The 27,668-nt window shown below is 40.4% G+C and overlaps 1 protein-coding gene across 7 annotated transcripts; it reads right to left on the bottom strand.

Moving 5' to 3' along the window:
* Nucleotides 1–586: 586 nt before the first annotated feature.
* Nucleotides 587–27,072, bottom strand: HDAC10 (histone deacetylase 10). Of its 7 annotated transcripts, none has more exons than XM_048499583.1 (22): nt 26,964–27,072; nt 25,825–26,463; nt 25,487–25,577; nt 23,366–23,500; nt 20,848–20,944; nt 18,532–18,629; nt 18,337–18,441; nt 18,184–18,252; nt 16,264–16,390; nt 14,157–14,222; nt 13,237–13,296; nt 11,949–12,038; nt 11,160–11,266; nt 9,261–9,328; nt 7,853–8,105; nt 5,711–5,801; nt 4,988–5,073; nt 4,227–4,280; nt 3,536–3,617; nt 2,941–3,126; nt 2,160–2,319; nt 587–1,447 (listed from the first exon to the last, which is right to left on the bottom strand). In XM_048499583.1, exons 3-22 carry the CDS (start codon nt 25,549–25,551, stop codon nt 1,422–1,424), a joined length of 2,025 nt encoding a protein of 674 aa, XP_048355540.1. In that variant the 5' UTR covers nt 25,552–25,577; nt 25,825–26,463; nt 26,964–27,072; the 3' UTR covers nt 587–1,421. The 7 variants fall into 7 exon arrangements, with proteins under 7 accessions (XP_048355540.1, XP_048355541.1, XP_048355539.1 ...); XM_048499584.1 differs by having other exon boundaries at nt 26,340–26,463; XM_048499582.1 differs by having other exon boundaries at nt 26,402–26,463.
* Between the last annotated feature and the right edge of the window lie 596 nt (nt 27,073–27,668).

Genomic DNA, 27,668 nt, shown 5'->3' with positions numbered 1-27,668 from the left:
ATTCCTTTGTTTCCTGGCTTGGGGAAAACAGTTGCTTAGAATGGCACAGTGGTAAACTAGAAGCCCACCTCAATTATTAAGCAATTCATAGATGTTTTATTGATCCAGCTGTTTTTTTAGATGAATCCATCTGTGGTTGCATGAAAAGTAAAAAACAAGCTAGAAGAAGTTAATTAGATCATAATTTAGCTCTGTTAATGTGTCTTCTGTTAGGATCAATCCATAACAGGAAACCAACTGCTTCACATTTTATATTGAGAAAGGCCCATTGAAGGTCTAAGGTTTAGCTCAACAAGCTTGTATGCCAATAGTATTCACGGTAGTATACATCTTCAAAAGAAAAATGTAGTCATTTGGTCGCAATGGGTTCATTTTTCCCTTGCTTGATTTAAAATATATTTCTGTAAGAAAAGTTTTGCAACTAGTCCTTTTGACTTTACAGTACAGCCTCCAATTTCTGTTGCAAGTTAAAAATTAGTTTCAAACAGTGTGAGATGTGAAGCAATGTTCAGGTTTCATATTCTTCCCATGTAAATTTTTCTCTGCAAGTCTACTTCCAAAAAGCCCAAATACCAGCTAAAGTGAATACACTGGAGTAAGAGTTTTAATTATCTATGAGAAGTTACATTCTTTACATAGAGGAAAGACCTGATTGTTACATGAAAGATTCCTGTTTTTGCTGTAATTTTTCATGAGAGCAATATGACCTTATAACAATGTTTCTTCCCTTGCCTTAACATTTTGTCACAGTAAACAAAAACAAGTAAGAAGAGCTGTCCTTGGATGGCATCTCAGTCATTCGTCTTAAGAGGAAGGTCCATGATTCAGTGATGGAGCATCTGCCTTGCATGCAAAAGATCCCAGTTTCAATCTCTGGCAACTCCAGTTAGCAGGACCTGGTAGGTGGTGGGCCAGACCTCTTTCTGAAACCCTGGAGAGTCAAATGCTAGTCAGAAGGGACAATGCTGACCCTGATAGTGGTCAGTGGTCTAACTCAGTATAGAGCAATTTTATGTGTGCTCGTGCATTTAGGAGCATTGTATGCACACTTGCTCCAACTCTTTTTTTACCTTGCTAGCACTTAAAACAAGTGGGACATCACAGACTAATGGTTCCCATTTCTACAACTGGCTATAATCATAGACTTCCAAAATTTTAAACATACATATACATTTAACAACATGCTAATGTTTCAAGATAAAATTAGTGAGGTTTCTTGTGGTATAATTCCTTCTCCATAGCACTGCCTTTATTCTTTTTTTTATCGTTCAGGTCTTCTTGATCTATGCACGCAGCTGAATTGCAGTTGATCTCAATTATGGTTTTTCTTTGTATGACAATTTGCATATTATAAGGATTGATGTGATACTGTTGATTAGTTCTAGGTAGAAGGAAATTACCAAAATGGCAGCCAAGCAATTTCATTTTTCAGTCACAGGGACTTTTACTACACAAGGAGAAAATAAAATAAAATTAGTCAAACTTTCTGATACATAAAACTCCAGACATCTCATCTACTGTCTAAATCTACAGTGAAAGGTAACTAAGGCCCGTTCTGCACGGGCCAATAAAGATGGGTGTAGGACACTAAAAACCCCATTTTTTGCGGGGAGGGACTTTGCACAGATCCTGCTCCCAAAACAAGTCTGCCCCATGTTACTTCCCCCAACCTGGATTTTTTGAGAATTGCTAAACAAGCAAGTCTTTTAAAAAATCTTGGGTTGCAGCAAGCAAATGGCTGGGCAGGAGGTGCTTTATTTGTCTCTGTGTTCCTTTTTTATTTTGTGGGTTGCATCTGCATAGCTACACAGCTACGCAGGTACAGATGGTCGTATCATGGGACATTGGCATGGCTCTGGGGATTCATTTGTGCATCCCTATATAGCTATGCATGGGCGGGAAGTAATTTAAAAAAATAGATGCATCTCTGCAAAGGCACAACAGCAATCCGGATTATTTCCATGGGCTCCAATCAATGCCTGCACAGATGCATGTGAATGCAAAAACAGGAAAATAGGTTCCTTCATCCTGAAGGCAACCTGTTACACATTTGCTGTCCGGAAGGGGCCTCAGTCTTGCAACGGTGACTGAATTATGTTGAATAGTAGGATTATATATTTGAAAACCCTTTTTATAATTAATAGTATCTGATTACTTGCCTGAACACTGAAGCATTTCCCATTCTTGTTGAAGTTGCTCTCTTAATTTTTTTATCATTTGTATTTTTTCTTGGGAAGCTGGTGTATAGGTTCCAAAGCAGGGTGAAATGTCGCCCATCAACAGTTTAGATATATCTTCCAAAAGTTGTACCTCTGTATCCTTCCAAAAATCAGAGCAACTGTATAACACAACGGCTCAAAACAGATGAGCTTCAACAAAATAAGATATGCTATCCAAAATACCATCTGGTAATTGTGTTGCAGTATATGGGACACATGAGTCTAGTGTCTCAGCAACTACAGAGTCCTAGACCTGGAAGGGGTCTTACAGGTCAACCAGTCGGGTATCCCACCCAATGCAGGAGATCCAAAGCTAGAGAAACCACAACAGATGGCTGACCCACATTTGCAGCCTTCCCTACTCAGTAACTGGTTCAGCAGGCAGCCACTCCTGAAGACCCCTGGCCTACCCAGCACCTTGAGTTCTACCCATATGTATGCTAATCAGACCTCAGTCAAGAGACAGGCAGAGATGGTTCAGAAACAAAGCAGTGCTATCTCCCTATCCAGATTTCTGAACACAAAAATAAGGTTTTCCAGTGTTAGCAGGTAAGTGGGATAAATAACAAAACAATATCTTTGAGGCATCCAACTTTTTGCAGACTCAAAGGATATGAAAAATTAAGCCCTTTTCTCACTAGGGATCCATTCTCTCAAGATTTTTCACCTTAATATGTGTTTTAAATCACTATCTTAATTTTATCACCAGACAATGCCTTACCTGGATCAGAGCAAAAATTCGAGACTGTGCTAACCCATGCAGTAAGCTAATAAGCAACAAAATCCCATTTGTGCCAAAGGTCTGGTTTGATCCAACCACTAAAACCATTAGGTCAGGCTGATAGCTGTATACTACTGGAAGGATGAATCCAAACAGAACAGAGGAGAAAGTGTTTCCTTCAGCATCCTTCAAGAAGAAATTCAAAAAGTAGTTGTATAAAGTTAATGAAAATAATCAGTGTTGTCTTTTTTCCTATAAAATACATTTTAAAAAGGAAAATATACATTTTGTAACCATTTAATATAGTGGTTCACTAGCTTTTTGAAATGGAACCCACTTCTAAATTCTGAGACTCTTGTACAAAATAACCCCTTGCTACTTCCCCCATCCCAACATAAAATGCATCAATCGCGTATCAATTAACATCAAATGAGTGTTATATTTTATAAGTGAGGACCCACAAAACTCGCAAGGGAATCCCTTCCCCCCATTGCTGAACCTGCCAAGGCCACTCCCCCTCTCCAGTCCTGATCTCGACAGGCAAGCTCACTGCAGGCTCGCTAGCCAAGGCAGCAACCCCCTTACAGTAGCTTACCTCCTTCCAGTTTAGAGAAATATTGTATTTTGTGTTAGCTTGCTCAGATTGTTTACCACAAATATTGATCAAGAGGACTTTTCTGCAAATAAAAGTAGTATTTCAAAATGCTGAAATTTATAATGAAAACATTACTCTAAATGATTTTAACAAAAATGGTTTCTGCTGTAGGCAACAGAAATACTGCATGCATGAAAGAATCACCAACCAGACTGTTGTGGGAATTATATAGGAGAAACTAAAAATGCTTACATGTGAAACAAATCTTAAAGAAATGACAGTAAACAGATTGGATAAGTTACACATTTGGGGAAGAGATGCAGAAGAGCCTGGAGAAACTGCCACAACAAAACTGGACAGCCAACAGGATCATTCCTTATAAGCATGTTTTCATAATACATCATACAATTACGTCCATTGAAAGCAGTGGGCTTAGAGCATTGCTTCAGTTGGCACTGATGGAAAGTAGTTGCTTAGACAACAGAAAAACAGATTTGCAGCTCAATCCTGCACATACCCAAAAGTAAGTCCTGCTGATTTTGCTTACTCTTGAGCAAGTGGACACAGGATTACAGCTCTAATAATAGGTCTCTTTCTTCCATTACATCCACAACATAGCTTTTGATTAAATGGTTTGTAGATTGCAAATGTAAAGTGTGTATGAGGGGGGAGAGAAGGCCAAAATGCTTACCCATCATCCAAATCAATGTTCATATCCATTTCACCAATAAATATGCACAGGACTCTATGGGGCAAATGTTGCCAATATTATAAAATTTGATGCATTTGACAATGTATAACTTGCTTTTCAACAGTACAATAAAAATATATAGCATGTCGATAGAAATTAGCGTGAGGACAAACACAAAATCTTCCCATAAGATCTGAGTAAAGAGTGGCATAGTAGGCTGCAGAAAAAAAGGAACCAAACAAATATAGCACAGAAATAAATGACCCCTCTCTTCTCTCCCAAGTTGCAGGGATACCAGTTGTTTTTACACACTAGAGACATTTCTCTGAAGATGTGCTTTCAAATCTCAGGATTACGACCAAATCTCAGGATTACGACCACTGAGACAATGTTCTCAAATCCATGGCCATCCTGAATGGTTGCACTGTGAGTCATGTATTTTTGTCAAGGCTCTTCACATACTGTAAAGGAGCAAAATTGTTTCGCCCCCCCCCCATCTGTTCTCATCTCTGAGGCCCATCTACCCAAAATAGAGTTGCAAATAAAGGATGGATTGTTCTGAAACTTTTTCAGTACCCATATTGGAAACACATACTACAAAGTAGCTACAACTTTTAAACACTGTCAAGACTGATCCCCAAAACAGCAGCAAGCACCACTGTACAGTATTCTAATATTCATAATAAGCAGAAATTTAAAGAGGTGGCTTTTTTACGGTAATTGCACCACATTAACTGTACAAAAACAGCACCTTTACCCACTTTTGGAGCCTCTGGTTATGGCAGTATTTTAGAGCAAGAGCAGAAGAAACTGAAGTTTCTCGAGATACTACAAGCCCACTGGTCACCTGAAAATCAAAAATAAAACAGTTAATCAACAGAATGTTGATGCCTTGACTTCAACCATTGGAAGAGAAAATAGTGGTTAGAGTGTTGGACTAGGATATAGATTCAAATCCCTATGGAATCTCTGCCATGGAATTTCACCGGGTAGTCGCACACTCTCAGCATAACCTACCTCACAAGGTTGTTATGATATGCCCAAAAGTTATAGAAACTGAGACATAAGCAATAACTTTCATTATTAACAGATAGTTGAAACAAAGAATGAGGGATGGCCAACACAATGCTTATGGTGCAAATATAGTACTGTTGTATCAAAGCAAGGTCTTTTGAAACATATATTATGCCTAGGTCAGGTACAGATGTGGTATGTTATTTTCCACTATCCTTGGCACACAAGGCTTGATGCAGCCATGATTATACATTTAAATTCCAAATATGTCAAATCAGTGAACCCGATTAAGAAAGGCAGTGGTGTGGTGAAGGGTCTTCTCTTGTCTTTAATCTACGGACAACTATCAGCTGTAACTGTGAACAGCTGCTTATCTACAGCATCTCTAAAAATAATAGAAAAGTTGCAATAATTGCTCAGAGTCTACAATTGAAGAAGGATTTTTTTAAAAAGGATGTACTACTCATTACCTTCTTTTTGACTATTTTTTCAAGGATAGCCAACATGTTCCTCAGCGCATTTAAGTCTTTTTCTTCTTTTACAAACCCACCAGCAAACTCACTGAAAAATACATTTTTTAAAAAAGGTTGCAAATTTGAAGGACTGAAACAGCTGTGCATGCTGATCAACACACAAAACTTCACTTATAGAATGTGAACTATTACTATTGCCCATTTTACAAAGCAAGAAAAAAATTAAGTAATCCAGACAAGTTCACAGAGGTCACAGCAGGTCTGCCTTTTATATCCACTTTCTTTGCTTCAGCATTAACTGACTGAGACATTTCATGGCAGCAGAAATTGTGGATGAACTTCATAATAGCCAGCAACGTCCCACAAGGCAAAGGTGTCATAAGCAGCTTGGGACCTTTTCTCAGTAAAGAACTGTCAAAAAAGTTAAGCCTTTCTGAGAATAAGCAGAGATAGAGAACAGACCAGCCTGTACAAGCTGATTAAGGCAAAATAATAGATTATATCACCTAAGTCTATCAGTGGGTGATACCATGTTTGAATACTCTCCTGATTACACAACTGTCTGAAAATAGAGAACTAGCACATTTGGAAAAGAAGTTCTCACAACCATTTTCATATGAATCTGCTCTATACTGAGTTACTCTTGGTCCATCCAGAGTCCATCAAGGCCAGTACTGCCTATTCAAACTGGCAGCAGCTGTTCAAGCTGAGGTCTTTCACATCATCTACCACCTGATCCTTTTAACTGGAGATGTCAGCAATCGAACTGGAACCTTCTGAATACCTGCTGTGTGCTATTTCAGGTTTTGGGTTGCGTTTTTTTAAAAGATTACTTTTATTGCATGAAGAATGGTGCTTGATCAGACCACACTAGACAGGACAGAGGCACAGAAAGCAGGAAAGTGTTAGGGTCTGATTTCAGAAGGAAGGGTTATATAGTCAATTGGTGGCTAAACAGTCAACATTTGATGGCTTACTTCCTTGCAGTCCTTCTCCTCAAACGCTTCTGTCTAGTCAAGGTTCATATTCAGGATCAGAATCTCAGGCTAGGGGAAAGAGGACCAGGAGCTTCAGAGTAATAACCCACAGGTGGTGGAACAGAGAGGTCTACCCTGTGGTTGTAGAGTGGGGTATCACCAATATGCTGAACGCACACAGCCTAAGCAAGGATTTATGGATTATTTTTAGCCTGCCCAAAGGTTGTATTATGCTGTTTTTATGCCCTTGGCTGGATTTTAATATTGATAATTTATGTTGTTCTTGTAATGATTTTATGGTCTCATTTATACTTGAGACCTGCTTTGACTAGATCTGTGGAGAAGCAAAATATACATTCTCCTTATAAATAAATAACCACTTTTGAATACAATGATGCAGTCTGGACATTATTGTTCATTGCTTTTTTAAAAAAAATACTAAAATAGGATTGTCTACAAAAGCTCAGTGGTATGAAATAATCTGGGTATTATATACAAGAAAAAGGCAGTTTGTCTTATTAAAATATAAACAATATAGCCTACTTGTTTAGTTTTATTTGTCACCAGAACTACCAATGATAAAATTTATTGGTATTCATATGTTATAAAGTTACATGAAGCTGAACCCAAGCAAGGCTGGGGCTGGTTAGTGCCTTGATGGGAGAGGTCTACATATGGTGCCTTGAATTCTCTGATGGAATAAAAATGGGATACAAATAACAACTATGAACTATGCATATAAAACCTCCTTGAAGATATACTGACATTTATACTTCGACACACCAAGACTAATTTGTGTGAGAATGCTCCGATCTTTGGTGGGAAATTATAATTCGTTTCAATTTACACTTGGTGTTTCGCTGTAACTTTTTCTGAACACAATCAAAGGTTTAAAAGAAGAGGCTTCACATTAACTGGGTGATACAAATTGGAGGTTCAAATGGCTGTTATGACCAACTACAGTTTAAACCACACTGAGTCCCCTGAGGAGAGATGGTGCAGGATATAAATTCATAAACACTTTTTAGCTCCACTGATTCCAGCAAGACAGAGAGTTGAACACGTACTTCAGTGGATCACGGGAATCAGTGGTATGTAAAAGGGTTTCAGGTTGATCCTTCATGTTCTACCCAGTTGTAAAACAGACAAAAGTGTGGCTAACCGGACTATGGCATTCAGCTCATCGATGTCCCCATTATCGAGGTCAACATTACTTTCAGCAACAGCTACTGATGTTCTTGCAGGAGGTTCCAGAGACAGAATATCTTTCATATGCAGTTCCAAAAACGTATCTGTTTTGGTGGCTTCATCATTGTTTGCCTTTCCAGCTTCCTGCGGATCCACAAGTGGTACACCAGTTTGAACTTGCTCCAACTGGCACAATTTGGTGCTGAGATTTTTCAAGGGAGTCAGATCTGAGAACAACACCACAAAATACATCTTTGGAAAACACAAAACACAACTTGTGGGAAAACTGAAAGCTGGATCCCCAGGCAGGCATGGCTTTTTCCAGATGTAAAGGAAGGGAGGGAATTTTTTTGCCAATTACTATTCTTCCTGAAGACTCTCAATTTGTTCCCTGCACTGTTCCTTCAGAATCACTGACACTCTTAAGCACAGTTTGGCAGGGATTGAAAGCAGCAATGACAGAGGGTAAGTGGCATTTATCTTGTACAGTATTCCCCAACATGGCCTTATGACACATCTACCAGTGCTCCCTTGGTATCTGACAAGTTTTTTCATAAAGTGGGCAGGGCCATTGTGCAGTAGGTCTTGTTATTGGCTGTCCTCACAGGAAAGGGTTTTCATTGGAGGATCAGGAGGACCATCCCTCTTCAGATGTTCCTTTTTCCAAGAAGTGTAAGGAGAGAGGCATTCCATTTGGCTTCAGCTCCTTCAGAATCCATTTGGGATCTGACTCCATCTCCTGTTGCAATCATTTTGGGGTGTGTCACTCCACTCCCTCTCAAAATTCCAAAGGTCTCTGCAGGATCAAAAGGTTTGGAGACCCCAGGTCTTCCACAATTCTGCTCACACAAGTAATTATATTTACTACTGCATTCAAACATGTGTCATGTATAATTTCAATGAGATTTTTAAAAAACTCGCATTGTATTGAGTTTTGACCTAAACCAACCCTGCATAAATGAAAGGAGCTATTGCTTGTGCAAGGCACATGGGGGACAAATATATTTTCACAGTTCTCTCTAGCCCATGGCAGTTTCCTGTGCTGCATTCCACCATTCCCAAAAGTCAGACCTTAGAAATGGGTTTTCCAGGTACAACTGTGCTACAGTATAAAGGGAGAGCAAGGAAGTTCTAGCTCAGGGGTAGGGAACCTGCGGCTCTCCAGATGTTCAGGAACTACAATTCCCATCAGCCCCTGCCAGCATGGCCAATTGGCCATGCTGACAGGGGCTGATGGGAATTGTAGTTTCTGAACATCTGGAGAGCCGCAGGTTCCCTACCCCTGTTCTAGCTCCAACAAAGGACAAGACACTTCAATTGGAAGAAGCCTCCAGTGAAGGTATTTAGATTCACCCATTGATCATAGTGGAAGATTATAGTACCTTCATACGACAAACATTTCCAGTATGACTGATGTGCAGCTCTAACGTTGTGCATGGACTCTATCGCACTGCAAAAGAAAGTACAAAACAGGTTATTCATTTTTAAAATGCTACCTGATCTCTACATTGTTGAGAAAAACCCAACATAGTAAGGATCTGCTAAGATTTAACAATACAGATTACTAACCTATTGTATAAGTGCCCAGAGATTAGCACTTTGGTGTTACTTGATTTGTAAATGCAGTTTGAAAGATTTGAACACTGCAGTGCTAGTGGTGTGGCTTTGTTTTATGTGGACTATATTAACTAACAATTGTATTCTAAGTAGAATTACATATTTCTAAGCCCCTTGACATCTATGGATGTAAAATGGTGTAGGATGGCACTATATATAGCCTAGCACCCCCAGACAAGGAGAATGAATCCACAGGATTTGGTACGACAGCCAAACATAGGACTGTGCTTCCTACAATCATGGAGTTAGATCACACTGAACAAGTTATACTTGAGGATGATTACAGGTACCAAAATACATTTTCCAGCAAATTAACCAAGTATTGTCTACTACAAAACAACAAAAACTGTACTTGGCATACTTTTGAGCAGTGCTCAAAACTACATACCAATGATAACGAGCAAAAAAGTCAGTTTGCACAAAGTTTGAAGGAGTGCAAAAGAAGAAAGTAACAGATGTGGGGAGTACATGGGAACAGAAAATGGTGAGAGGTGGGAAACTGCTGAAGATACCTGGCCAGTGCTCCTTTTTTTTCTGAGATCTCAAACTCTTCCCATATTTTCATTCTATTTTAGAATTGTGTGCTAAAACTACTAAGCACACAAATACTAAGCACACTAAGCACTCCTAAGGCAGTGAATTTTGTATCTTACAAGAGTTTGTGTCATCCTAACAATGGAATAAAATGATAACTGAGATCCACTGTGATGTTGTGGTTAGAATCCATGGCTAAAATCTTAGGACTCAGGTTCCAATCAATGCTTTCCATTAAATTTACCAGGCGACCTTAAGCCAGTCATTGACCAGGCAGCCCTACTTACTCATAAATATAACAGAGGTCCCTTTGTTTCTTATGCCCCAGCCTGATCCTGACGGCCAGTGTAGCTTGCATGCTGGATTTAGAAAGAAAGATCCTGGTTCAAACCCCTGAACAAACAAATCTGTTGGGTGACCTTGAACCAGCCTAGCATATTTTAAGCAGTTGGTGTAAGGTTAAAGGAAGGGGGGAATGCTGTCCTGAACTCCATGAATAAAGAACAGAATAAAAACAAATCATTACTATAATCCACACAAAGATGACAGAACTCCTAACACCATGTGCTACAGACGCAGTGGGAAATATATGAACACCCCTATTTATTTACTTCATTTGTCCCTGCCTTTATCCCCAGTGGGGACCCAAAGTGGTTTACAACATTTTTTCCTTCTCCATTTTATCCTCACAATATCCCTATGAAGTATGTTAGGCCAAGAGGGTGTTACTGGTCCAAGATCAAGCTTCCATGGTAGAGTGGGGATTTGATCTTGGGTCTCCAAGATCCTAGCTCAATTCTCTAACTACTATACAATCTCATTCAGGGTAAAATTTGATTTCTGTTTTGCCCCTTACATTTTGGAGAAGTTTGATTTATGCATTTAAGGCCATAAAACGAAGAATCAGACATTTACTAAACAGCATATTGATTCCAAATATACTACTAGTGTCCTTCACGCACCAGAAACTTTGGTATATCAACACTGGCTATGATACAGTCAAAAATAATCTTTATAATTATAATAGAATATGGTCAGTTTCCTAACAGATCAATAGGGTCTTTAAAACGCTTAACATTGTTTGATTTGTAGCCATATACACACAGTTATGTTCATACACACACGGATACCTGAAGCATGGTTTCATTTCTCCAGACAAAGGGGGTAAAGGATCCCCAAGTAAAGTTTTTATAGTCATGCATACAGATTCAGACAGTGACCGCAAATGATATCCACCCTGTGGGAGCAAACATTTATTCATTTAGACACAAAGCATAAGACCGCATTCCAAACACAATAAATTCCAGCATGAATACTGCAGTAGGCAATGACTTGAGTACTATATAACAAACAAGAACTATTCACAAAGCTTCCAAGAGACAACCACAACAATTTATGGTAAGGACTGGCTGTGCAGAAACTAATGCCACCCTCAGGAAGGCCTAGTCATGTACCCAATGGCTTGTGAGGTAGCCAGGGTTAGAAAACAGTATTTGCTTACACTGCAATGCTGTTCCTTCAGACAACATTTATTGTACTATACAGAAGTTGAGATGACCACTGAGAAAAGCTGAAACAAAAAACTTATAACCCAGTTTCTGGACCAAGACACAATCTTTGTCCCCTCCAACCATATGTCCTACAGTCAAGCTGATTTAATTTGCCCTGTAAAACTCAAAGCAAGTCCCTGTTAACTGAGCCAGCTGTTTCTACATAGCCCTTATCCCCTCATGAGCATGTCATTCCTCTGAACTGTTTCTAACAATGACATAAAAGTTTGATGGAACTCTAGAAACCAGGTTAATTAGCATGTTCAAATGTGAACATCTCAAATGTGGTGAATGCCAATGTGTACTGACGAAGAAGAAAACAGTGTAGGAAAGGAGTATGTAGAGAATCATTATATTGAAAAAGCTTACCTCAAGGACCACACACAATTTTCCTTTTGCTAAATGCATTAAGAAATGAGTAAGATGGGCAAAACATTCTGGTGTAGCACTCATCTGACCCTAGAAAATTGAAAACAAACCGAGGATTCATCGTCTCAATAAGCCTGACCTGTGTAACACAAGAAACTGCCTTATTGGACAGACAATTGGTCTATAATGGTCAGCAGTGTTACTCCGGCAGCCACTCTCCAAGGGATTTTCCATCACCCACTACCTGATTCTTTTAATTGGGAGTTGCCAGGGACTGAAACTGGGACATTCTACATTCAAAGTAGATGCTCTACCATTACATAAAACAAAAGACCAATGGCTCTTTAGAGACTAAATTCCAATGTTAACTTTTGTGAGCTTGGGCCCTGCCTGCCTGAAGGAGTGCCTGTACCTGCATGTACCAGCCTGGGCACATGGGGGTGGCTTTTTCTGTGATTGCCCCTAGGCTCTGGAATAGTCTTCCCTCAGAGATTCTGAAGCAAAGACCTTTCTCTTCACCCAGGCATTTGGTTAGCCTCCCTGGAAACCTCTTCTACAACTGGTCTGAGGGGTTGGGGTGGGGGTTATTTAATGTGGTTGTTTTAATTGTTATATTTTATTCATGATGTTTTTATCATTTTTAAACCTTTGTAAGCTGCCTAAGGACACTAGTATGAGGTGGGGTATAAAATAAATAAATAAGTCACAGTTCACTTCTAATAGATGAAAATCATTTTGGGAAATCTTATGGGGAAAATTACAGAATGTTGGGAGGGGATGAGGCAGACAGGGGTGTGAATTCCATCATAATAAACCTTGCAAGCATGATTCTTTGTGTAAGGGAGTAGACAGACTACACATAATGAATCGTGAAAGGGGTCAGAGGGGGAACAAATAATGTTATGAAGGAGGATAAATACAACTGATCAGGAAGAAGCTTTCCGAACTTAAAAAAAACTACTGATATCACTACAAGGTTATAATATGATATGTTAGGAACCATCAGTTTAAGTTGCTAAAAAGTGGTCCTGTCTATTACAGCTGTAGCAAGATTATCCAAATCTCTTTTTCAGTCAAGATGATAAGTAGTGTTTTATTTTTGATGACTGCTAATTCAGGACTTTCATGTTGTATATTCCCTTTGAATTATTTTTTTAATAGAATAGCTTCTTTCCATGACCATGCAACTACATCACTATATCCCTCCTTCTTACATGTGGAGTTTTAAAAACTATATTCAGGAAAAAGGACACCAGGGTGCGGGGGAGAGACTCTATCAATTCCTTACCTCTGGATCACCAATTCCAGAATCATAACCAGCAGAGACCAGAACAAGCTCTGGATCAAACTGTGATTTACAAGAAAAAACCAAACTTGTCAATTAAGATATAGTTATGTGCCATTTTGTATTCCAACAAAACAACTGATAGTAATTCAGAAAGAATTAGATTATACTGTGACTTTTGATAACAAGTGTCAGGTAAAGAATACAGGAGCAAATATCTTACCATATTTCTTGAGAACCCACATAATGGAATATTTAGATTGAGAACCCACATAATGGAATATTTATCTTATTTTTTAAGTTCAATTTATTCCTCCACAGTATTGTACGTGGTTGAATTTGTGGTTCAAAAATTAGAAATTAGACTTCTTCATTTTCAAATGTGATATTGCTTTTGTAGGGTGTGCAAACATTAATCAAACGTTTCTAGGGGTATGGGGCACTAGACAATAAATTTCCTTCTTTTGCATCTGTGCAATCTTTCTAAAATCTTTGTAAAAACTCTCTTTACTGCTTGTCATCATTAGTTTTGTTGTCACATCATTGAGCACTGCAAATGCTAAATGCAGATTTTGTTGCTGTGCAATAGACACTGTCCTGCCCACAGTAAACCTGTTTGGAACCTATAAGCAGCCACTCAAAGTATTAACACACCTCAAGGCCTCCTAATAACAAATCTGCATATTTGGTGGTGGGAGGTCATACCAGCTAAACACAGATGACATTTTTCATCCAACAGTTGCCATGGTTCACACAAACACTACTTCTAGAAACAATATCAAATTGAAACTTCACTTGTTTTCCTTTATTTTGACACCTGGGAAATTGACACATTATTTCTTAGTACCAAGATTATGGTTCAACAGCTTTTAGACACTTTTTTATGATGTAAATGCTGTTTGTAAGGATAAAGAAAAAGTTACCTCAAATGCCACTGGAAGCAACACATGAAGAAATACAGCTAAATAATCAGAGTTTTTCATCCCAATCTGCAAAGCAAAGAGCAATGATAATTGTTATTGGCTTCACTTATTGCAATTTACTTCTATGTGATATTTCTCTGTTTTTCCTGTGTGCTACACCACATAACCCTATATAATCGACCATTAAGGTATTTGCTAGGGTTTCTGCCCTGTCACTTCATCATTGCTTTAGTACCATACTAAAGGAATGCCTTCTCAATGTGCTAGTCGAGTGATGGCAAACCTGTAACACGTGTGTCAAGGGTGACACACCACAACATTTGCAACAACACACCAGCATTCATCAACACCCAACAACAACTATTCTCCCTGTCTGAGTAATTTTTATAATTATTTGACATTTCTTTTATATAATACACCACCAAACATGATTGCAATGTATTTTTTAAATACATGAATATGTAATGAATTGTGACTCTTTTATTTGGCGGGATATGTGTGTGTGAATTTTTGACACTCTGAACTCAATAGGCTCACCCTGACTGATCTAGATGTTCTTTAGATGTCCTTGAGTGGTGGATATTTACCAAGGAATCCTTAGTATAAGGTAGTTTCCTGGCAAGGAAAAACAACATTCCCCCCCTTCTTCTATAATAATAACAATATTTTTAAAGACAGCAGTCAACCATTCTGGAGATTCTATTAAGATCTTACAGAAAATGGCAAGCTTGATATAGAAAGGCAGAGCTGTGGCTTCTGCCCTTATCAATATGGCCATATCCTAACATTGTGTGCTGAATCTTGATCCTTCTTGATCTGAGATTGCAAATATCTTAGCAGACCAGGTGCTTGGGAACAGCAGCAGCAGAAGGCCATTGCTTTCACCTCCTGCATGTGAGCTCCCAAAGGCACCTGGTGGGCCACTGCGAGTAGCAGAGTGCTGGACTAGATGGACTCTGGTCTGATCCAGCAGGCTAGTTCTTATGTTCTTATGAATGGGGAAGGTATTATGCATAAAATTAGCACACAAGTAAGCACACAAATGACAACATACAAGAAGAAATGGAACAGGGATAGTTCTACTTATTTTTAGTACACCACCTTCTGGGAAATCCATTAGCATGTGCAAGAGGTGCCACTTTAGAGCTTACTGCCATGTCAACCAATATTATTAAGGTGTTGGAAAATCTTTCCTATAAAGCAAGGGTACAGTGTTGGGGATTTATTCAGATTTGAAAAAAATGGTGACTAAGGAAGTGGGAGGAATATGACAGAGACCTATAAAAATGAGAAGAAATTCTTCATTCATTAAGTCAATAAACTTGCAAGTCAGTACCATTGGGCACAGATGGCTTTAAAGGAGATTAGACAGATTCATGGAGCACAAGGGCTACAAGCCATAGTGACTAAGGGGAATCTCCATACCCACGGACAATAAAATCCTGAATACTAGTTCTATAAGGCAACGTCAGGGAATGGCCTGGACTTCTATGCCCTGTTTCTTGGTCCTCCAGGACAACTTGTTGACCACAGTAGCAAAGCTATAAGGGGACGGGGGGTGCACCACGCACCAGGTGCATGCCTGAAGGGCGGAAAATCGTCCCCTGACCCCTCCCCCCATGGCACGCACACACACACACACACACACACACACACACACACACACACACACACACACTTTTACCTTAGTTCAGTCTGAAAAAGTTCAGGCAGAGAAACTGGCCCATTCAGTTCAGGCTGCAAAAAACATCCTGGTGGGAATTACACTACCCAGGAGACCTTGTGAGCCCCAACGGCTCCTGGGAAATGAAGTTCCCACCAGGGTGCTTTTTGCAGCCTGAACTGAATAGGCTGGTTTCTCAGCCTGAATTTTTTTCAGGCTGAACTAAGGTAAGTAGAGGGGAAGGCCGCCGGTGGGGGGTGGGGGGGCACGGGAGGTTGGGGTGTGTGGAAAACACAGAGTCTGCTCCGGGCGCAGTTTGGCCCAGCTACGCCTCTGGTTGACCACTATATGAAAAAGGACAACTGAATTAAAAGAACCACTAGTATGAACCAGAAGGAAATTTCTTATGTTTTTTACGTTACTGTGCTATTAAGTAAGGTTCACCTTATTCCAGGGTACATTTATATTGAATCCCATTCCTTTCCCCCGACCAACCGCATCATAATTAGATTCTCTGAGGGAAGGCCAGTATCTCTGATGTTCAAACCGATGCCAGGAAAAATAAAGAACACTGAAAGAAAGAGTCAAACAAAAGTAAGCATTAAAACTCAAATGAAACATTTTATCATGCTGGATCACCAAGGAAAATGAATCTGTAGTACATAATTTGTACAACATATTTTACAACTAGTACTTGTTGTCATAAGAACCACAGATAGTTCCCCCATGATTGTTCCCATTTTGGAAATCAATAAGCCATTTTCTCCAAGGGTGACAGTGCAATCTTGTGCAGAGTAACTTCAATCTAGGCCCACTGAAATCAACAGGCTTACACTAGAGTAAATCATCAAAGGATTATACTGTTAATCTCCTACCAGACCAGCTAACATCCACAAGCCCAGAATTTTATTCTCTGGGCTAAACAAAGGTCAACCTTAGAAATGGTTTACTATATACCCTTGCATGAAAAAAGACAGTGTTTTCCAGAAGAATTTCAAGGTAAAAACTAGACACACAAAAACGGATGAAAATTCTTCTTTTTCAAAAACTGGGCAGAAAACAAAAAATACACAATTGCTAACTGATCATATTTTTAAAATTAATACATACAGACACATTGATAATTTGGTTTAATAACATACACATTTACAACTGAAGACTGTGTTTTGTTAAAAAGCATTATTACAGCTCCATCCAGAGCTGCTGGGTGGATGGGGCCGGCACTGCTTGAGCGCCGTTCTGCCCACTCCAGAGGGCTATCCCGAGGAGTGGGAAGCCCAAAAATGTTTTTAAAAACTCTACCTGCTAGCCTGTGTTTCTCATTACTGGCTGATCTTTGTTTCATGGAATGTTAGGCTGAAGGCATAAACATGTAGATAAGTGTGGCTGGGTGCAATTATGTCCGCTTGAAGGCTTGCAATGATAAGCTTTAACAAGTGGACAATTATTTCCCCATTTTTCACGGAACTCAAAAGGACACTACATATGACTATCTCCTCCACTGCAGCCCTTCTATAATGGTATCCTGGCTATTGTACAGGCAACCTTTGGCTGAGATACTGACAGTGACCCTGGATCAGGTGTCACCAAGTCTCCAGAATCGGCCCACCACAACCTTCAGATAAGAAAAAAAGCAGTTTTCACCAGGCTATCTCAAAGAGAAGGCCATTTTTTCCCAAGAAAGCTAGATCAGCCAGAGATTCAACTGAGCCATCGTTACATGGGCACAATCTTTTAGCCTTTTCTTGCTTATTAAATCTGCCATGTAACAAGGCAGAAGGCATAACATTAAACCTGGCGAGCATTATGGCTCTCCTTTGAACAGGGTTTATTAAGCAATACAGGTATTGTGCCAAGTGGCCCCGTTCAAATGGGAGAGAAAAATACAGGGGGGACCCAAGAAAGCTGAAGCAATTCCCACTTGAATCTGCTGATCCTGTTCCTAGAAAGGAGAAGGATGCAAACCATGTGGGGTCTGAGACACAAATAGGTATAAACCCATCAAAAAGCAAGGGAAGAGCAGAACTGCATTCACTACCTAACAGGATTCCTCAATTCACACTGTGTCAGAAGCCTATAAAGCTAGCCTAGGTGTGTATGGAGGCACACCTGTGTATGAATGGAATACATTGGGATAGTTTTTTTCCTTGTGGGAGCTAAATAAACATTACCTGTACTCCTGTATTCAAGAACTTAATGCCTGCCTTTGTCTTCCCCTCCTTCCCTTACCTTAGGAAAAAGTTCTGCTGGGACAGACCAAATATGGGTAAAGGTCTCATCATGTTTAGCTCATTTGCACTGGGCCTGGGCTCACTGTGCCCTGACAAGGTGGCTCCAGAGTGCACAAACAAGCAAAGGACAAACCTTGGATCTTCCTCAAATATATATTGAATTCCTTGTCCATGATGCACATCCCAGTCAACAATGAGAACCCTGCATGAAACAACAACCGTCACTTTAAGAGCTGGAAAGCCTTACAATGTGAAATAAATATGGACCAATAGACATCGACTTTACCTCTGTACACCGTATTTCCTTTGGGCATATTTTGCTGCAATAGCAACATTATTGAACACACAAAAACCATTGGCAGCATTTTTCTGGCTGTGGTGACCTGGGGGCCTGTAAGAAAACATAACTTAGTTTCTTCATTAAACCGAACTAGAGGTAGTGAAGGATTTTTACGTTGTTAGGCACTTACAAAACTGTTACCTTACTAAAGCCATCCCGTTACATGTTGTTCCTGACATCACAGCATCTACCAGCTGCAGCGTTGCTCCCACAGCTAACTTGGCACAGTGATATGTGGTCTGGGGAAATTCATTAGTGAAATTAAAAAGATAATGCTGACCATGTTACATTTAACAGGAATTGCTACAGTGTGCCTGCATACAAAGGCATAAACGTTGTGCTTATTTTACATATCTCATCCAGCTATAATGTGATTTTTTGGCAGGCCTTTGAAATCCCAGACAATTCTTAAGATTGGAGATCTCCTAAAGACTTATGGTAACTTCACATGTTAGAATGTCACCTTGCCCTGCCCCCCCTCCCAAATGCCCATTGTGGGTTCTGTCAACAGATGCACATTTCAACTTCTGTGCCTGGAACTTAATAACGAAATACACAGGAGCCAGACTCAGAAGGACTATGTCACATGGGTTAATCCTTTCCCTCCTCATTGGAGTTAATCCTTTCCTTCCCCATGCTGTCTTCCCAAACTGAAATAGCCCCAGGCAGCTACTGCTTGCATCATTGAGGAAGCCTACCTTTACTGATGGGCTGATAAATTACACATTAGTTTCCTCAATGGGTCAAGGGGTGGCTTCCTGGGGACATTACAGGTCAAGAAAATAGCAATGGGCCTGTCCACTCTGCCTGCCCAATCTGAATCAAACCTACATACATCTGGGAATTAAGTTCTAGGCAAGGAACTACTCAAACATGTTTCCAATAGTACCTCTAGTGGACAGGGACTTTATAAAGTGTGGAATAGCCCTCAGACTTCTCACAAATTACAAAGCAAGGGGTAATAATTTTCATCTTCAGCTGCCTAGCTATTTCTGCACCACTGCATTCATTTCCTTGGATTACTTTCTCCTTTGGCCCTTTTACTACTCAGATTCTACCTGTGAACTTCCACAGCACCCCTGGTCCTGTCAGCTATCATGCAGTCAGCGCTGTCCCCAAAATGACTTTTCACTATCCTCTGACTTTGTACTTCTGGTCTTATTGAATTGTTCATCAGAGATTCTATACTGTATAGTGACATTTTTCTCTTTTGGGATGCTGTAACCTCCCTTGGGTAAAAGTAAGAAAGGTAGGCTATAAATAAACTAAATTAAAAAATTAAAATCTTTTAAGTGCTACTAAACATAAAGTTCAGAGAAGCCAATATATAGAACTCCATATTAATAGCCTCCCACCTACTTCAAATTTAGGAATTACTGTTTCTAAATGATACTAGTAAAAGTCGGACCAATGATATTGCTGGATTCCTTGTTTCAATTTTGCCTACTGTATTTTAACTGAGCTCTTGATGTAAAATTTTACTTATGCCATTAAAGGTCAATGAATGAAAAAGTGCTACGATGACAGTTTTTACCTCTAAGACTACAAGGTGTTCACTAAACTGCAAGAACTTGTTTGGTCATCTTTGGCCATCTCTCAATCTCCTTTGCTAATCTCTCAGTTAAGCACTATTCGCTTTACAACAGCTTGTAGCATTTTAGGTGAGCTTTCAATTTCTATGCTGCTCACTTCAATTAATATGGGACTGAGCTTTGTACTCAATGTGCAGGGTCTTCTCTAAAGCATTCCACTGTGGCTGCAGGGGACATTCCATGGCCTGAAAGTGAGAACTACCGACCTTCAAGACAGAGCTCCAAGAGAACCACGGTGGTACAAACAATAAGCATTATTTAGTTACTTAATTTAAACTTCATTTTTCTCCCCAATGGGCATCCAAAGTGGCTTAAACTGTTCTCCACACCTACATTGTATTCCTACAACAGCCTTGTGAGGTACATAGGGTTGAGTGTGCATGATGGGTCACCCAGTGTGTTTGCTACACCTTTCTGAGCTTCAGTGTGGCAGAGAACTAGTCTCAATTGAAGTGCAAAACTGGCATCAGTCGATAAATGTGGCTTAGACTGAACTACAGGCCAGATGGCTATGATGCAGCCTTGTACCTTAATTGCACAGAATGCACAGCTTCTACTTGCCAGTTAACAGTGAGTGATTTGTAAGCAGGCAAATAGGATTGATGAACAGGGAGGAACTGTTGCTATTAAAGTTGCTCACATCCATGCATTCAGATAGCCCTGCTGTGATTTTGCTCCTTGCAACTCTTACAATGAAAGCATAGTGAAAAAGTCACAAGATTCCCCAATATGCAGTCTGTTACTAGTTTCTTGACAGCGTGCTACTAAGCTGAATAGGAAAAGCAATTCAAAATGCAGAAAACCACATAGGAAGGTTAAGACATATGAACTCTGATATAAAATTACCATTATCATGTATACATACTGGATGAAAGAAAACAGCATCATAATTAGTCGAGACTTTGTGGAGTTCTTCTTCATCCATATTCTGAGTATTTTTCACAACCTCCAAGTAATTCAAACTGAAAGAGGAAAATATTTTCAATGCTTAAAAGCTAGTTCAGGTGAAGAACACATCAGTTATGGTGGCCAGACAGTCAAGTGATAGTGACCCCAAAACACAAGCAACTGCTTCTGAACCTCAGTGATAGTCCCCAGATGGCTCAAACAGACACCCACTAACTGAGAGCTCAAACAAGTCTCAAGGTTACAAGCCTAAAACAAATTGTAAGATTCAGGGGCGTAACGAGGCAAACTGGAGCCCTGTGCAAAACCTGAGTTGGATGCCCCCCCGCATGGGCAGCCACTCCACCATGACCCCAAATTTTTTTTTACACCAGGTCACTGGTGCCTGCAGGGGGTGCATTTTTAGACATATCGCCACCAAAACTTTCAGGGTCTCATCAGGAGACTGTCCTCATGCTACCCCCCAAGTTTGGTGCAGTTTGGTTCAGTGGGGACAAAGTTATGGACCCTCAAAAGGGTAGCCCCATCTCCTTAGCTCTAATTGGAAAGAATGGGGAATGGGGGCACGGTCCATAACTTTGGCCCCCTTGAACCAAACTGCACCAAACCTGGGGAGTATCATTAGGGCAGTCTCCTGACGAGACCCTGAAAGTTTTGAAACTGTGCCTTCAGAAATGCCCCCCCCACCCCCCGCAGCCTGCAACCCCCATTGACAGAAATGCAGAAAACTCAATGCAGAACAAAGATTCTTGGGCAAATTTCTGGGATGTTCCTGCAGGGGGCGCATTTTTTGATGTATTGGCACCAAAATGTCAGGGTATCATCTGGAGACTGCCCTAATGATACTCCCCAGGTTTGGTGCAGTTTGGTTCAGGGGGGCCAAAGTTATGGAGAAAGACTTAAAGGGCCTAATTTTCTGTTTTGACCTTGTGTAGGTTTCCCTGTTTCCCACAAGAGGGTATGTTCTATTCAGCCATTCCCCACCCAAGCGCAATTGGCCTAAAGCCATATTCTTTTCTTATAAATAACAAATGGTATATTTCAACTTTAAGGCCCTTTAATAAGGAACGAAAGCTCACCTAAGTATTTTGTCTGAAGATGCACCACAAAGAAAAAGTATGTGCTTAAAAATCTTTTTGTGGCAGCACAAACAGAAGCTTGCAAGCAGCCAAGCCTATTGCATTAACATGGCATATTGTGCTGATGAATAAAATCACAATATGTAAGAAAATCCGGGAGAAAAAAGTAAGGTGCAAGAGATGTTTAGTAACATAAGAACATAAGAACTCAAGAACTAGCCTGCTGGATCAGACCAGAGTCCATCTAGTCCAGCACTCTGCTACTCGCAGAGGCCACCAGGTGCCTTTGGGAGCTCACATGGAGGATGTGAAAGCAAGGGCCTTCTGCTGCTGCTGCTCCTGAGCACCTGGTCTGCTAAGGCATTTGCAATCTGAGATCAAGGAGGATCAAGATTGGTAGCCATAAATCGACTTCTCCTCCATAAATCGGTCCAAGCCCCTTTTAAAGCTATCCAGGTTAGTGACCATCACCATCTCCAGTGGCAGCATATTCCAAACACCAATCACACGTTGCGTGAAGAAGTGTTTCCTTTTATTAGTCCTAATTCTTCCCCCCAGCATTTTCAATGAATGCTCCTTGGTTCTAGCATTGTCAGAAAGAGAAAAATTTCTCTCTGTCAACATTTTCTACCCCATGCATAATTTTATAGACTTCAATCATATCCCCCCTCAGATGTCTCCTCTCCAAACTAAAGAACCCCAAACGCTGCAGCCTCTCCTTATAAGGAAGGTGCTCTAATCCCTCAATCATCCTCGTTGCCCTTCTCTGCACTTTTTCTATCTCTTCAATATCCTTTTTGAGATGTGGCGACCAGAACTGAACACAGCACTCCAAGTGCGGTCGCACCACGGCTTTATATAAGGGCATGACAATCCTTGCAGTTTTATTATCAATTCCTTTCCTAATTATCCCCAGCATAGAGTTTGCCTTTTTCACAGCTGCCATGCATTGAGTTGACATTCCCATGGAACTATCCACTAAGTCGCCCAAATCCCTTTCCTGGTTTGTGATTGATAGAACTGACCCTTGTAGCGTGTATGTGAAGTTTGGATTTTTTGCCCCTATGTGCATCACTTTGCATTTTGCTACATTGAACGCAGGAGATGTGTATGGAGCGGACACCATGCTCTCTCTCTTTCTGAACTATCGGGAAAAATTAGATTTAAGACATCAGCAGCAGTAAAATTATGAATGTATAATTATGAATAGTAAATGTTACAGGTTTTAGAAATATGTTTTTTCTATTTAACTGAATTGGATGTATGATATATGTTGTACAAGATACTGTTTTTATATTTTGTAGGTCCACTGAACAAAAAAATCATTAAACCGAGGAGCAAATGACTTTCTTATTATTTCACTAATATGAACCATGGAGGAAATCCATTACAGCAGACCTGTGGACCAATGTGATCTCATCTTCCGTTCCTTCTCGGACAGGTACAGCCAGGCATCGTTCAACCAGACTGTAGCGCTGGAGGTTGTTGAAGCAGGAAGAAAGCCTCTCTGGGATTTCAATGGCACAAATGGGGCTAAACAAGACAACAAATAAAGCCCGTATTAGGGAACTGTATCAGGGAATTAGTGTTCCCAAGCAATCCAAGGCCCAATTCAGCTCAGAATCATGACACAGTGGGAAGAGGCACTTCAATTATGTTTTGTTCTAGAGTCCAATTGGGCCATGCTGAGTTTGAGAATGCTGGCTCCCCAACATAATGTCTGTCATGTCTGTTCACTATAAGCAGAATTTCATTATTCTAAGACCACTGATTTCAATAGAAGGGTGTAATTCTGAGTAGGAAATACACCCTTCTATTGAGGTCAGTAGTCTTAGAATATAAGAATGCAGAATGTAATACCAGATTGCCCAGCCTAGCCTAATCTCATCAGATCTCAGCAGCTAAACCGGGTTGACACTGGTTAGTATTTGAATGGGAGACTACCAAGAAATACCAGGGTTGTTATGATGAGGAAGGCACTGGCAAACTTCCTCTGTTGGTCTATTGCCTTAAAAGACCTACTGGGTTGTCATAAGTAAGTCAGTTGCAACCTGACGGCACAAATTCTGTATAGGATTGCTATGTTTATTTGTTTACAAAATTTTATGCCAGCTCTCCAGCAACCAAGGTTTACAAAATAAAAACAGTAAAAACCAAACTTCATAGGTCTGTTAAGTGTGCTCAAGTTGCTTCTGACTTATGGAGAGCCTATGAGTTAATGTCCACAATAGTCTATCGAACAGCCTTCTCAGAGGGGTGCTGTGTGGTTTCTGGGCTGTATGGCCATGTTCTAGCAGCATTCTCTCCTGACATTTCGCCTGCATCTGTGGCTGGCATTTTCAGAGGATCTGATAGTTGGAAAGGAAAGCAAGTGGAGTATATATACCTGTGAGTAAAGGTCAATAGGTGAGGGCATCTGAATGGGAATGGCCTGGCAAGAGAGTAACCATGAAGTGTAGCATGTGAGTAACAATGGAGATACCAAGGTCAATAGGTGAGGTATTGGAATAGAAGTAGTCTGGCCTTTGTTCCCTTTGATTGTCTTTAGTCATCCTGTGTCTGTGTGGAGCTGATTAGTCACTGTCTTGACTCTAGTGTTTTTCAAAACTGGCAGCCAAATTCTGTTCATTTTCATGGTTTCTTCCTTTCTGTTGAAATTGTCCATGTGCTTGTGGATTTCAATGGCTTCTCTGTGTAGTCTGATGTAGTGGTTGTCAGAGTGGTCCAGAATTTCTGTGTTTTCAAATAATATTCTGTGTCCAGGTTGGTTTATTATGTGTTCTGCTATTGCTGATTTTTCTGGCTGAAAACTCCACTTGCTTTCCTTTCCAACTATCAGATCCTCTGAAGATGCCAGCCACAGATGCAGGCGAAACGTCAGGAGAGAATGCTGCTAGAACACGGCCATACAGCCCGGAAATCACACAGCACCCCAGTGATTCCGGCCGTGAAAGCCTTCGACAGCCTTCTCAGATCTTGCAAACAGAGGGCCATGGCTTCCTTTATAGTCAATACATCTCAAGTTGGGTCTTCCTCTTTTCCTGCAGTCTTCAATTTTCCTATGTTTTCTTTTCTAGGGACTCTTTTCTCATAATGTGACCAAAGTACAACAGCCTCAGTTTAGTCATTTTTAAAGATAATAACTAAAATGAAGAAATATTAATTAAAAGTATTAAAATTCCAGCCCAGAACAAAAAGATAAACCATAAAAACAGACCTTTGACCATATTAGAAGGTCAAATAAGGCAGAGCTGAGGTAGACAGGCCTCACTGTAGTCTAGTAGAGCAATCTATACAGGCCTACTCAGACCTAACACTTTCAAGCTTTTTATGTGCTGTCTGTTCAATGAGACTTATTCTCGGGAAAGCTTTATTGGGACAACACTGTAAGAGACCCAAAAGCTGACACTCAGTTGAACATCACATAGCAGAAAACAGGATTCTACTTAAAACTCTTTTCTTTTAAAAGAAATGACTGCCATAATTCAAACTGCAAGCTAGAAAAACAAAATGACTTACTCCTCCCAAAGTAGTTTATGGCTGGTCATTTCATCATCGTAAACCAACGCTGTTCCAGAAACCATGGTTGTAATGAATGAACAAGGATCGTCTGCACAAGTTTCAGATCAGACATATTTCAAAACAAAGAACATTTTAAAAATCACTTGATTTATTCTGTTTAGCACTCCCACAAAAGATGCTGGAAAGCAGAGATACTAAAATAGTTACCTTACCTGAAGACTGGGAGTTGGAGAACTTTCAAGTTAACTAACAGAAAGGGGAAATTTTTGATGCTTCTCCCCTCCAGAATTTTAATCTATCTTTCATGCTGCTCATGGGAATCCCCTGTTCCTTACCGGTAGCATTTGATTGAGATCAGTGGGCTGGAGCAAGGAGGGGGGAGGCTGCAAAATTTTGATCTTCTGGCAGAGAATATCATCAGGATCTTCATGCCCTTTCACCCTAGGTGAAGCAGCCTGAGCAAATGACAGTTTTCTCAATGCTACTGGTGCAGAATTCCGGCACAATCTCAACCTTTAAGTGCAATTTTACCTGTTCGGCACAATTCACAAGGCTTGTCCCTAAGAGAGGACTTCCAATACCTCTGCCAAAAGTATCGGTTAATTTAAAGGGAAAGTGCTTCTGAGCCAGTGGTGGGATTCAGTAGGTTCACATCACTTCGGCAGAACCGGTTGTTAAAATGGTGCTTGTAAACAACCAGTTGTTAAATTATTTGAATCCCACCACTGGCATATGCTGAGGAATTCCCCATATGCTGAGGAATTCCCCATAGATCACAGAAAATGTACAAATTGCCCACATAGCCCTGACAATAGAATAGTAGGATGAATGTCTTCAAACAGGCTTGAACCTCATCCTCCTTGAGTACTGGCCACCAGTCAACTTAGGAAGGAATGATGACTCCACGCCCACCTCTTTCTTATCTTCAAAACCACACTCCTCATAGATTGAAATAGAGGCAGGAATGCTCAAGGCTAAAATAGGGATACAAAAGACAGAAGGATCTGCAATGGTGCATGCATTTTATGCATTTATTATGTCACCAAATTCGTTGAAGGCTGAGACTCGGTCCGAGGCAGGGATGACTCCCTGAACTGAACAACACTCATCATGGGAAGAGTCCCTCTAAGCATGTAAAGAGTGCTTCTTCCTGTTTACTAAGGCTGCATCCAGATGTGACTGGATACCATCCAGTGGAGGTGAACCTATGGCACTCCAGATGTTCGTGGACTACAATTCCCATCAGCCCCTGCCAGCATGGCCATAGGTTCGCCACCACGGTGGAAACTGCAATAATGCAACATATGTGGAGATCCAACCAAAGCAACCACAGCGAGAGCCAGGCGGCTTCTCAGAGCCAGTGATTCCTTTTCTATTACTGATTTTATTGCTAACTTTTAAAAAATCCCTCACCCTACCCCGTTAGAAACCAATAATCCTCTCTAACACCATTTTAAAATAATGACATACTAACCCAGAAAAGTAACTTAAGAACAAAAGACGGACCACTTCAGCGGCGGTAAGACACAAAAGAAACAAAGTCCTTGCACTTCCTGATTGGCATAAAGAATACTTGGTTGACACTACTCAAGGCCAATCAGAAATGCGAAGCAGAAAAGAAGGCGGGGAGAAGAAATGGTCTGGTTTCTTTAAAGAAAAACTAGCGAATTCCCCCCCCCCTTTCTTTGTGAGCCCATCCCTGATTGGGCCACAGGATTGTCAGCTAGTCTTCTCTGCCGATAGCCACAAGGAAGAGATCCGCCTCCGAAACTGAAGTCTCCTGGACAGAATCACTATGATACTGCCTGAAACATGTGCTGGAAACATCTCCGGATTGACTCCTACAAGAACGTACATAATGGTTTTTGTGTGTGAAAGGCGAAACAGGCATGACTCTCTCTCTCTCTCTCTTTTTCAGTGTGTGTGTGTGTGTGTATGTGTGTGTGTGTGTGTTTTTAACGATTCGTGAATTAAACTCCTGCAACCGTTCCTCAATAGGGTTTCAACCATAACGGTGATTTTCAAGGGAAAATACGCTTGCTATCTGACATGGTGCACTTCGGTTTTGTATCTGAACACACAAAAACTACTGATAGGAGAGAGACTTAAAGAGAACACTAGGAAGTAGTGAAATACTGTAGTAATCTATCAAGAGCCGTTTTTCAAGCCCTCTGGGGCA

This window comes from Sphaerodactylus townsendi, linkage group LG06 (genome assembly GCF_021028975.2).
Source record: "Sphaerodactylus townsendi isolate TG3544 linkage group LG06, MPM_Stown_v2.3, whole genome shotgun sequence".
NCBI classification, from domain to species: domain Eukaryota; kingdom Metazoa; phylum Chordata; class Lepidosauria; order Squamata; family Sphaerodactylidae; genus Sphaerodactylus; species Sphaerodactylus townsendi.
Note: the sequence above shows the minus strand (reverse complement) of the source record. Positions and strands in the feature narration are given on the sequence as shown.